Source organism: Fundulus heteroclitus, chromosome 2 (genome assembly GCF_011125445.2).
Source record: "Fundulus heteroclitus isolate FHET01 chromosome 2, MU-UCD_Fhet_4.1, whole genome shotgun sequence".
NCBI lineage: Eukaryota > Metazoa > Chordata > Actinopteri > Cyprinodontiformes > Fundulidae > Fundulus > Fundulus heteroclitus.
Window position 1 is genome coordinate 26,242,914 of NC_046362.1, and position 12,248 is coordinate 26,255,161.

The 12,248-nt window shown below is 37.4% G+C and overlaps 1 protein-coding gene across 1 annotated transcript in view; it reads left to right on the top strand.

The window, feature by feature from the left end:
* The first annotated feature begins 210 nt into the window (after positions 1-210).
* mrpl23 (mitochondrial ribosomal protein L23) overlaps positions 211-12,248 on the top strand; it is a 57,165-nt gene continuing 45,127 nt past the window's right edge. The window contains exons 1-2 of the mRNA XM_012853245.3: positions 211-387; positions 1,406-1,528. Of these exons, the coding sequence (XP_012708699.3) occupies positions 215-387; positions 1,406-1,528 (296 nt within the window). The 5' untranslated portion in view covers positions 211-214. The remainder of the gene's footprint in view (positions 388-1,405; positions 1,529-12,248) is intronic.

Sequence of the window (12,248 nt, forward strand, 5' to 3'; positions counted from 1 at the left end):
AATTATGAACTATTTAAAACAATCATAAATAATTTGATAAGATTTAAACATATTTATGACTAATCTTATTTATATAAAATTAGTTTCATTATTACACATGTCAAAACATATTTATCCAGAGTATTTGGTTCCATATTAATCTAAATATTGTATAAATAAATATTTATTTCATTAATTTGTCTCAAATACTACTGTTGGCTCTTGCATGTGACATATGACGCGGATCTCGAAAAGCAGCCGGAATTCCCATCACTACAGAGCCCTGCTGACCCGGAAGTACATCCTTGCACGTGTAGCATTTTCAACCTTCAAAAACTACAAAGGAGAGTTGTTAGCAGCTTATGTGTCCGAACATACCGTCACAGCGATGCCAGTGACAAGAGTGTTGTAAGTAATTAATGTTTATTTCAAACGAGTGATCGGACGTTCCGTCTCGGTAATCCCACTTTGTTTCAGTTTGATGTCCTGTCAAATCACGCCCAGCTAAGGTTGGCATTTAATAACGGGGTCCCAGTCCTTATCTTCTGTGTCCTAATGTCGTTTTGGAGTAGTCGTTATTTGAGTTTGTTTTATGCGCAAAAGGTTTGTTTTAATTGTTGACTTTGACCTGCAAACTGACATAACGTATATGCAGAGAGGATGTAGTTAGCATTGGCGAGCTAAGCTAAAAACATTGCCGTTAAGGCGCAGCTTGACTCTTTCCGAGTAGGTTACCATGACACCCCTGCCGTTGTTATGGTGAAAAAACTCAGCTGTGTCTGATTTTATACGTCGGAAAAATATCTGCTCTCTCTCTACTACTTTAAAATGTGTTTTATGTTAGCTGCAGCTAGTAGTACAGATTGTAAAGACCTTTGTAGGAATATGCGATAAGAAACTGGGATTCACAAATAAATGTCACTATCTATCTATCTATCTATCTATCTATCTATCTATCTATCTATCTATCTATAATATGTGTAAATAACACTTTTCAAAAACTGACGATGTGAAATTATAGTAATTGATAAGTAATTCTTTTTATATTTCCCCTACATTATTTTATGTGAATAAAATAGCTATTTTAATGTGTGTTTATTTGCTTGAGCCATCTCTGGTTGAAGAAATAAGCGAAGCCCTGTGTTTCTTCAAACTGGTAAAAGTTGACTGAAATATGGATTGAAATATTGAAAGTCGATGCGGTCTTGATAAATTTTCAGCCAGTTTTTGACTTCATAGGTGAAGGTTTTGAAATATGTGATTAGTTTTGCTTCCTTGACTGTGGTACTCTAGATAATACGTCCTTCAATGGAGAATGATGGCTGTCCAAATGGGGCTATGCGGTGAAATATTTAAAAAAAAAATTTTTTACACAGTTCTCTGTTTAGCATTTGTGAATATTTCCGGTCTTCTTGTCTCCTCTCAGACACCCTCTCTACCAATTGGGGAACCCCCAGCTGAGGATCTTCAGACCTAACTGGTTTCTGACTCTGGTGAGGCCGGGAAAAGAGCAACCTCCTGACACTGTCCAGTTCCGTGTCCCAATGGAGTAAGTGTTAGCTTCTAATTGTACTATTATTGTATTATAAAGGTATCTGAACAATGGTGTACTGTTAACTGTTCTATATCTCTGTAAGAAAGGTATATCAGTACAAAATTCAACTTTACTGCTGCCAAATTGTTCATAATTTGTTTCATTTAGTTCCTGAATAACTAATTACAATGGGTAACTATCAAAATATGCCAAAATCTTTTTGAATTTTTGTGTTTTGGATGTAGCAATGAAATGAATTAAGACCGTTCTTAGTGTTTGTCTTGGAAAGGCAGAGATCTGCTCCTCTTTTATGCTAAATTTGCTACCACTCTATGTTGAATAGATCTGAATAATTGCAATGTTACACATTTTCTTAAGGGATCAATGTTTTTTGTTTTTCCCCCCCCCCTGATATGGCCTTATTTACACCCGTCTCATTTGTCCCAGAACATATTGGATTGGTTTAAAAAACATGGAATAGGATCCTAGTTCTGAAAACAGAAATATATACAGAAATGTATACATCACAATAGTCCTTGAATTGTGATGAAGAGAAAATTAGATCCCTTAACTTGCCTGTGTTTGAGAATGATTGACCTTTTGTCATATTGTTTTTTAAGCCAGATAATTGTCTAATTTCCCAACTTTTGTCGTTACATAAAAAAGTGATTACTATATATTTCTCCAGACCAGAACATCTAACTGGAAGCTGCATCTTTACATTCTTCTTTGGGTTATCATTTTCCCCTTAGTTAAAAAGAATACGGTATGACCGGACATATCTCTAATAAGCATAAGTAAAACTGGATTTTGACCAGTTTGCTTTACTAAGTGGATAAATATTAGCTCTGTTCAAACTTTTTAAAAGAGTCCGGATGTGCTTGCATCATGATCTGAGCAAATCTGAGCATCCTTTGTTTGGAAAAGTCAATAGTGCAACCCAAGCATGGTCATTGATGTTTACATTTCACGTGGCTCATTGATTAAAAAAAATATTTAAAGAAAAGTTAACTTAACTAGGTTAATTTCTTCCTGGGTGAAGTCATCAGACAAACAACTCTATTCTTGGATGAAATTGTTCTCTAGTAATCACACAGTTATATGAATTAATTCTTTCTCATATAAGCATCCATATTTCCTAATACTGGGTTGGTGTGTAATGGAAGTTAATTTCTTTTAACAGTCTACTTCATAGTTCATAATTGTGGTGAACAAATCATACCAAACCAAAATAAATTTGTCCAGTTGTCAAACTATTCATAGCTTTCTTCTTTCGGATTCAATTCATCATAAAGTGTTTGCAGTATGTACAAAAGTAAATCAGAGACATTTTTAAAAGATACAAAGTTTCTTGATAAAATTCCTAGTGAGATACAGGCCTAGTCCACACGGCCGCCAGATTTGTGCGAAAAACCAAATAATAATAATAATAATAATAATAATAATAATAATAATAATAATAATAATAATAATAATAATAATAATAATAATAATAATAAATGCCGAAAATAGATTTTTTTTGTTAGCTGTTCTAACCATTGTTGGTATGTTATACAGACACTTTTCTGCTATACATGCAGATCAAATGTTTTATTTTATAGTCAGTAGACCACGTCTAGTAACGTCAGTATGGCAAATATGATAAGTGTGAGGTGGCATCATTTTCACAGACACAGGAAGCTGAAGGAAGCTTTAAAGAGCTTCAACAGGAAAGTGATGAATATCTCAGTGACTAATTGTCACTGCTTTACCAGACGGAGGTGTTCATGTTGCTTATCCCATGTCTCAAATGGGCTGTGCTCTCTCAGTTGGTATTTTGTTTTTCCTGCCATGACAACTTGAACCTTTAGCTGTAATATTTAAATATCTGTGGGTGTTTCAAGGCGCAACTTTGAAATTAATCTTCAGTAGCTCAGTTTCTGCCAAAGGAGGCGCTGTTGAGCCACCGAACAGTTTGGTAGTTGGTCAAGACCCAGAAGACTTGATTCTGTTCCTCCACACGAATGACAACTTGGTTGAAAATATCCATGACGAACTCATTTAGTTGATTTGTCTTTGGGCAATAACTCAATATGTCCACTTAAAGAGATTTGCAAACACCCCCGTTTAGAAAAACATCCCTCTGCTAGTTACAGAAAAACAACATACTTATTGGAGCTCTCTGTGTGGTTTTTCGCATAAATCTGGCTGCCTACTTAACCACTCTTCTAATCAGAAATGGTAGAGCTCATTTGAAGTTGTGAGTTTCTCGGCACTTAGCTTTTAAGCTTATTCCATACATTCTCAATAGGATTCGGGTCTTCTAGAAGCTTCATGTAAGATTGATTTATCCGTTCGAAAACAACGGTAGCCTTGGTGACTGTTTTTGAATCAGTGTCCACCTTGAGCGATCAGTTGTGCCCGAGCTTCATCCGTTCAGCTGTTTGAGGATTTGGTAATAAAACACACCCTTTACGATGCGGCCACCACCATCTCTAACAGTTGCCGCAGTTCTCTTAAGTTTTAGAAACCTTCCCATGACTCCTCAAAACATTCGTTTGTGGCCAAATGGCTCAGGTTTTGTCTCCTCTCACCACAAACATTCCCCCCGCCGGGATCTTGCCTTGTTTGTGTCGACGGCTGTAAATTTCAGCCATGCTCAAAAGTTTAGTTTTGGTCAGCACCTTCTCAGTGAAGAGTGACACTGCTGTTCTAGCATCTTCCATTTTATGATACGCTGAGTCCTTGTGGTTACTAGGTTGTTGTTTTTTTGAACATCTGAACCAATGGTTTGGGTCAGCTGAGTGAAACTTTGACACTTTACGTCAGGTTATGCCACCGGGACAATTTATTTCAAAAACACCAAAAAAACTGGTTTTGGATTAGATAAAGAAATCTTTTGTTTCTCACACCTGTGTTTTGGAGTATGCTTTTGTATGTGTGTGCATAGACATAATATAAGAGTAGACGCGTCATTGGGCGTGTTCTGCCTATGCTGCGATGCGTCAGAGCGTCCGCCATCTTAAATGTGGCAAATCTGCAGTTACTCAGTCACTTAAACAGTATCAGAGGGACTTTAATCTCTGAATATACTTTGTATTCGTAGTAATTTTGTAATATTACAAGTTTATTTTCGTATCCCTTTAGCTTCATTCTCCTGAATTTATTCTCCTAAAGAATAAAAATATTCAAAGTAATCTAACTTGGCCCTATTACTCCAGGAGTGAAATAATTCTGCAAACTGTGATTATTCTGGAAATGTTCCCTCTTAATTCTCATAATATGACGTTTTTCTCATAACATTATCACTTTTGACTTTTTTTCTCATATTATTAATTTTACCTCTTTAATACTCACCCAAAAAGTCTGTTCCTAAAGGTTCACATGTGACACGGTTTTATGAAATAATGAAGACCACAATGTTTAGATTTAACAAATTGATCCTTATATTCATAACACATACACACACAAATTATATATATTATATATATAATTATATATATATAGCCTGTGTTACCACTCTGCAGCTTTAGTGTGTCCAGTTTTGCAACACGGTGCAGCCTTAGTTTATAGAAGGCAGATACAAGTAGTGAAATCAGCCAGAATACATTTCCATGCAGCACAGGAATGAGGCATCTTCTCTGATCCACGTTCACAATAACAGAACTCAACTTTTTTCTGCCACATACAATATGGCGGTGACGTTGACGTGCAAACCTGCGCCCTATGACGCGTCTACGTATATATGTCTGTGTGTGTGTGTGAGGGGCTAATGTTTAGAAACCGGGCGTTTGCTTCTTGGAGAGGCCCCAATGATCGGCGGTCCAAACCTCTGTCTGACACCCAGGATCCCAGAGCAACACCCTTGACCACAGATTGCTCCCCGTGCGCCACTCAGTGTCAGCAACACACTGTTTCCTCAGGGACGGGTTAAACGCAGAGACAAATTTCCCCTCTGTGGGACAATCAAGGAAATTATTTTATTTTACTAGTCCAATACATCAGATTCCAACGATTTAATGAGAATCATTTTAATCATCAATTTAAGTTGGGTCTTTTGAATTGAGGACATATTTAAAATATGTAGGGCAATGTACCCAGACAAAAAACAAACAAACAGACAAACAAAATAAACAAGAAAGACTTGCTTTAATGAAAATGGGAAATTGAGCTTCCTGGCCACCAGATGGCGGAACTACTTCAAGAATCGAAGACGGAGCCAAGTCCTTAACAGATGGCATTACGATAGAACGCTTGAATATTTGAGCAGAACAGTTTGGGTGATGACATGTGAAAGAGGAGAGATGTAGGAGATGATGTTCAAAGCACTTTTGTGGAGCTGGGTAGTGGAAGTCCAGACAGAGTTGTTGACAGCAAGAAGTCAAACATCAATCACCAACAGGAGCCAATACTAACATTTATGGGCAAATGTAAAGAAAGTGTTTTTAGCCACTCTCCAAATGTCATGTCTAATAAAGAATGCCGTCACTCCACTTAACCAATTCCTGGGATTGCATGATGGTACTCTTTTGATGAATTTATGTAAAAGAGTGTTTTATATATATATATATATATATATATATATATATATATATATATTTATATATATATATATATATATATATATATATATATATATATATATATATATATATATATATATATATATATATATATATATATATATATATATATATATAAAAAATAAAATTTGGACAGTTCATATTCTGTAATAAAACTCTCATGCACGCCTCTACCAGCGACCCTAAGTACCGATGAGCAGATTTTTTTGGGTAGTTCTCTTAGCCAAGGTTACTGAGGTCTGGAGTGCTCCTCAGGCGAAGAGAGGCCCAGAACCCATGCTAAGGAGAAAAATTGAAGTTTGTAGCAGATCATCTATGTGTCTCTGGTGGGGTTTAGATCATAATCTGTTCATCCAGGTGCTTGGCCTCCCACTCTGATTTTTGCCTCTTCTCTGCCAAACTCCTAGGGGGCTTATGTAATTGTGTATATGTGTGTGCGTGCGCGCGGACTATTGTCTGTGTGGGCGAGTCTGTTAGTGAGAATGGTGTGTGTCTCTGTGTACACACAAAAAAAATGGGTAAGTGCAGGGTGCATATGGGTTTTTGAAAAGGGTGTGTAATGTTATTTTTCCTTGCAGTCTTTGATGCCTGTGAGAGGTAAAGGAGCTGATTGATACACTGCTGGGGCTCCATTGTGTGCTCAAAATGTTATTTTCTGTATTTATTCAACCATGTAGTATGAGGTCCCACGTTGTGAGACAATGACACAAACTAAATATCACTCCCACTCCCAGCTTATTGACGAGTGAGTCAGGATGGCAGTGAAAGCTGTTGTAGGCGTGTAAGCGTGAGTAAACTCTTGAACTGAGCAGCTGTTCATGTGAGCTAGTGATGATGGTATCATGAAGCCAGTTGGTATTATAAGGGGATATTTATCTTAATGACACCCAGGAGCTACAGTGCCTCAAAGTATTTTTACTCCTTGAACTTCTACACATTTGCCACATTAAAACTACAAATTTCAATGTATTTTATTAGGAGTTTATGTCGTAATCCAAAGTAGTATATAATTGTGAAGTGTCTTAAGAAGACTAAATGGTTTACAATTTTTTTTTTTTTCTCCAAAAAAAAAAAAGAAAATCTGGAAAGGGTGGTGTAAATTTGTATTCCCTGTTATTCTCGTGACTCTAAATAAAATCCAGTTGCCTCCAGAAGTTTTAATAAATAGAAAATAGAGTGTGAAGTCAATACAGCTGTTTGTGGCGGCTTTAGAAGTTCATCGGAGAACATAAGTGAACAAACATATGGCTGGACGATATAGAAAAAAATCATATCGATAAAATAATAATCATATTGGATCGATATCGATAATTATCAACAAATTCAAAACGTATATTTTGAGTGGAGCCCTGGCCATTTTATGCTGTTGTTTAGTGACCTATTTTTAGATACAGAACTCACAAACAATGAATTCAAACTCAAGCTTTTATTCAATCAACTTTTTACCAAAACTACAAGTTTTTAAAAAAGAAAAAAAGAACATGTGCTCTCTGAACTCTTTGAAGGGGGCGGAGCTTGGTGACGGCACATTTCCTGGGTCTGTGCTTGTGATTGGTTGGGAGGATGTAATGACTGATATATTAACCTAAAATGCATAAGGAAGGAAAACCTTTATTCTATTGAACTTTGTATTGACCCTTTTTTCTGTCATCGATCATATTTTGTTATTATCATCCAGCTCTAAACAAACAGATTCATCTCTAAATCTCTAACTCTCTATCTCTCTCTGTCTCTTTCTTTCTCTTTATTTATTTATATATATATATATATATATATATATATATATATATATATATATATATATATATATATATATATATATATATATATATATATATATATATATATATATATATATATATATATATATATAAATAAAAGCAAGGATTGATGTCCAAATAAATTAAAAGCTATTCTCTAATAATAATATTCTGATGAATAACAGTTACATTTCTTGTTTTAGATGGTCCTTGCTTATAAACATCTTTATCTACAGGCCAGTTTTGTTGCTTGTGGTTAATGCGGAGAAAAGTCCAAATTAAATTGCAATTATGGTTAAAATGTATCGCAATTATGATTTTTGGCAAAGTTGTACAGCCCTAACGCTGTTCTGAAAATGGAAAGAGTGGGTCACCCCTGCAAGGTTTCTTTGCTCAGAAATCGTCAGGTCAGAAAACAGTTTCTTTCTACATTGGTTGTCCTTCTGTGTAATTCATATTCTCCAACCAGAGTACACCATCAAGCAAACCACCTTCCCCCTCCCCTCCTCCTCTCAGCTGATAACATTCAGCTCATTTAATGGCGTGAGTCGCGCTAGCAGGCCTGGCTACTCCACTTGAGCAGCGGACGGCTACTAAAAAAGGGGAGCTGTTATGTCCAGCGGGCTCAAAAACGAATGGAAGTTTCCACTCATTCGCATAGGACGAGAGAATCACAGTGGCTGAAGTTAATTTAGGTGGAGGTACCGCATAATTATAACCCCAAGTCGAACTGCGTTGAAGTTACTTTTAGGTTGGATGTTGGCTATTCGTGCTTTACGGCTTCCGCGGTGAATGCCTCCTGTGTGAGCTGATAAAGGGAGGCTGAGTTTCAGAGCGCCGTGCTCTGGTCTCCACCCTGCTGCTCTGCTGCCTTGGACCTCAGCCCCACTGTGTGGATGATGAATTGCGCCGCCAGGTTAAAGCCTTTGGTTAGCTTGGCCTCACCTGTATGACATCCTGCAACACAGATACTTCCACTATTCATAATAAGTATAGCGGGTAGAGGAGAGATGTGCTGATGGAGGGGGAAGGGGTGTGGGTGTGCTTTTGACCGGTTTTCCTAATACGGTTGTAGCCAATCAGAGTGAAGTCAACCAGGTAGAGCTGCACATCATTGCTGTATCCAACCCTTTTACTGAGGAGGGATATTTGGCCTGACAAAACATCAAGCTGATGTTTATTTAAAAAAACATTCTTCGCATAGTTTAGATATGCAGCAATATCAACTACAAGAAATAGTTTATACAGTGATATCATGGGACCTTTAAAGGCAACCGTGCTATCCAAAAATTTGGGCTTTATGTAGTTGCAAAAGGAAAGCCCCTTTTTGAGAGTAGGGTCATTCCCATTGCCACATATGCTGTATAAGATACTGTAAACATGTAGAAGAAGGTGCCCCAGTCACACCTTCTTCTGCGTTTAACCTGTAGGGACAGGCAACCTGGGGCTGTATTCACAGTCCTAAGACTAACAGTAGCTCTTAGAGATGTCATTTTTAGAATTCACAAGCATCTTAGCCCTTAAGAGAGCTCCTAATTGAAACAATGTTAAGGCTGGTTCATACAGCAGGATTTTTTTTTTTTTGCTCTTCTTCCTTTGTTACTTCTGTGGCTGCGTAACGGCACCACTCACTGGTGAGGTGTAGGTATTACAATGCCTATTATGGCTCCCCCCGGCTTCATGCGGTTTCATATTTACATTTAAACTTTTCTGTACAGTATTTGGCTCTGTGTGGATGTAACATAAGACCTTGCATTTGAGAGACGCTGAAAAAAAAAACCCTCCAGCATATTTTTCTACTTTGGAAGCATGTTTGTTAAATATATTTTTAATGATCATTTCATTTTGAACTAACTATGCTAACTCTGTTTCGGCCCATTAAACCCAAGCTACATAAGTTGTTTTTATTTTAGAAGGTGGAGGGCTGTGCCTTATGTAGGATCTTATGATCTCCTTGCTTTGGCAGATCGACAACATTTTCTAACGTTTCACCACCTAAAATCGACAAATTGCCACCCCCTCATTTGTAGACCGCCTCGGCTTTTCTTGTTCCCTGACATTTCTTTTTAAATCCGTCGTTGAGTTATTTTCTACCCTTTTGTCTGTGCCACCCCAGTCTTTACTTTTTTTTGTACTTTCCTAAATACTGCATATCTTAAACCAATCTTTCTGGTTTGAAACACCTGGGCAGTTTTTGTTTCCTTTGAATTCTGTTGTTGCCTGTGGGAGGGAAGCAATTGTTCATCCTTATGAATGTTCTCAGGCCTTTTGTTCTCTGTAAGTATTTCCTCTCTGCTCTAGTACATCATCAAATTTCCAGGTTTACCCCCCCCCCCCCCCCACACACACACACACACACACACACACCTGGCAGTGGCTTGAGGCCAGCTGAGTTGAACACAAGGCATCACACAATGATAATCGGCCACTATAAATGTTCCACTAAATCTCATTGTTGAAACTAGCTCATTGTTTAGGCTAATAAAGCTTGAATACTGATAGTCTTAATTCCTCTACACACCCTCTATGTAAGTGTAATAAGCTTACCGAACTGTCTTTATGTAAAAAGTTGTCACTCCTGATGACCCTGTCTTTGGCGTTTTGCTGAATTATTTTCAGACCTAAATACTGAACAATAAATGTAATCCTTCACACGCTGCTCTTTTACTCTAATCTTCTCAGCTGTCTCTTCGTCCCCTGAAGTCTCGGGTTCCTCGATGGCTTTCCTGCAAACAATGTCTATTGTGATCTTGATACTTGCCGTTGAGCAACTTCTGCCCATCTATATTCTCCGCAGATGGGAGAGTTAAAGCAGAGAGTGTGCGTATCTCAACCTTACCTGACAAAGGGTAAACCAACAATGAGGAGCGGCTTTCTTTTGCCTTTCATCTGTGCTGAACACAACCATCCTGTTTCTTTCGCACCAATAAGCCACTCTGACAACATGTACTTTGAAGTCATAGGAGCCCTTGTGTTGTCTACGTGTAGCTCTAACGTTTATACAGCCATATTAGAAAATTAGGACGCCGCACGAGATCCTGTGTTTTTCTAACATGTTTGGACAAATCTAATGTAAATTTTAACAATACAAAAAAATAAGTGTTATAATTAAACATCGAAAACTATATTTAAACAATAAAAATTTTAATTAAATGCAGTGATGGAGATTAATTAAATAAGGATACCTCACAGATTTAAGTTGTTTGGGGTAAAAGCCTTTGCTCTCTAAGAAAGGGAGTACATTTTGTCAGTGAGAATGTAGATAAAGACCAGGACTTCTTGAATAATGTTTTTTTTTTAGAGAGATAGGTCTAAAATTGATATTAATATGTGAACATTTCTGAATAAACAACTTAATATCTCATTGGTGTTTTTCCTTATTTTGTTCCCGTGGGTGTATATGTTTGTATAATGTTAAGAAAGGTGAAGTATTAAGACTTCTGGTAACCGTGTTTAAAAGTTGGCTTGGCTTGACAAAAGCAGACTGGTAGTCGTTGCTGTTGCATTTTTCCTGAGCTTGGCACGTATCGCATATCTTTCTGGTATTTTCCATTTCACAATTTTTCAGTATTAGCTCACCTAAGAGTAATTGAGACTATGAATTCTGTCAACAAATTAATATCTGTGTCAACTTAAGTACTGTTTGGCTGTCACTTATTTGATGAATGGTTTTCATGGGCAACATGAGTGCGGAGGTATGGGATTCTTCCAGAATGCAGTAAGTGCTTGTCGTCTGCAGCTTTGCAACACCTCCATTTGTTACGGTGTCCTCCTCCCTGTCTTTCCTAGGGAATTCTTATATTTCATTCACCAACCAGAAAAGCACTATAAAAAGCCTCAAAGTAGATTTAACCCAGCTTGTATCAAACAACGAGCCACATAAAAAGCCTTCCAGTGGTTTGCCAAGTCAACTTGCTAAAACAGGCAGGCTTTCTTAAAAGGAATCGTGGTAGCCGCAAGGGTCATGATGGTTTCTGAATCATCCCAGTGCCAAGTAAAGTTCATCTGGAAGGAAGGAAGACATGAGATGACGGAACCTCTATTCTTTGTTTCAGATTTGTGCTTTATTAGTTCCCCCCCGCCCCCAAATGTCACTTGATTAATACCATCAACACAGAGCTCAGGCCGGGCTGTGCAATGGCCCAGACCACTTCGAGTTTAGTATAGTAGTTGTTTTGCCAAAACAGTAGTTGGTGGCAGGGTTTCAGTGACTCTGTTGTGAGTTTGTGTACCTTGATGATAGTCATTTCAAATGAGTTAATGTAATTGAGTTATTGCAATACTGGAGATAAGAAATCCAAGGACATGGTGTATATGAAACCACCGAACCTTTATTGGACTAGCTGAGCTGTTTAAATGAGAGCAAGACTACATAAATAATGTTGGCTGGTTTTTAGTGATTAAAATGAGCAC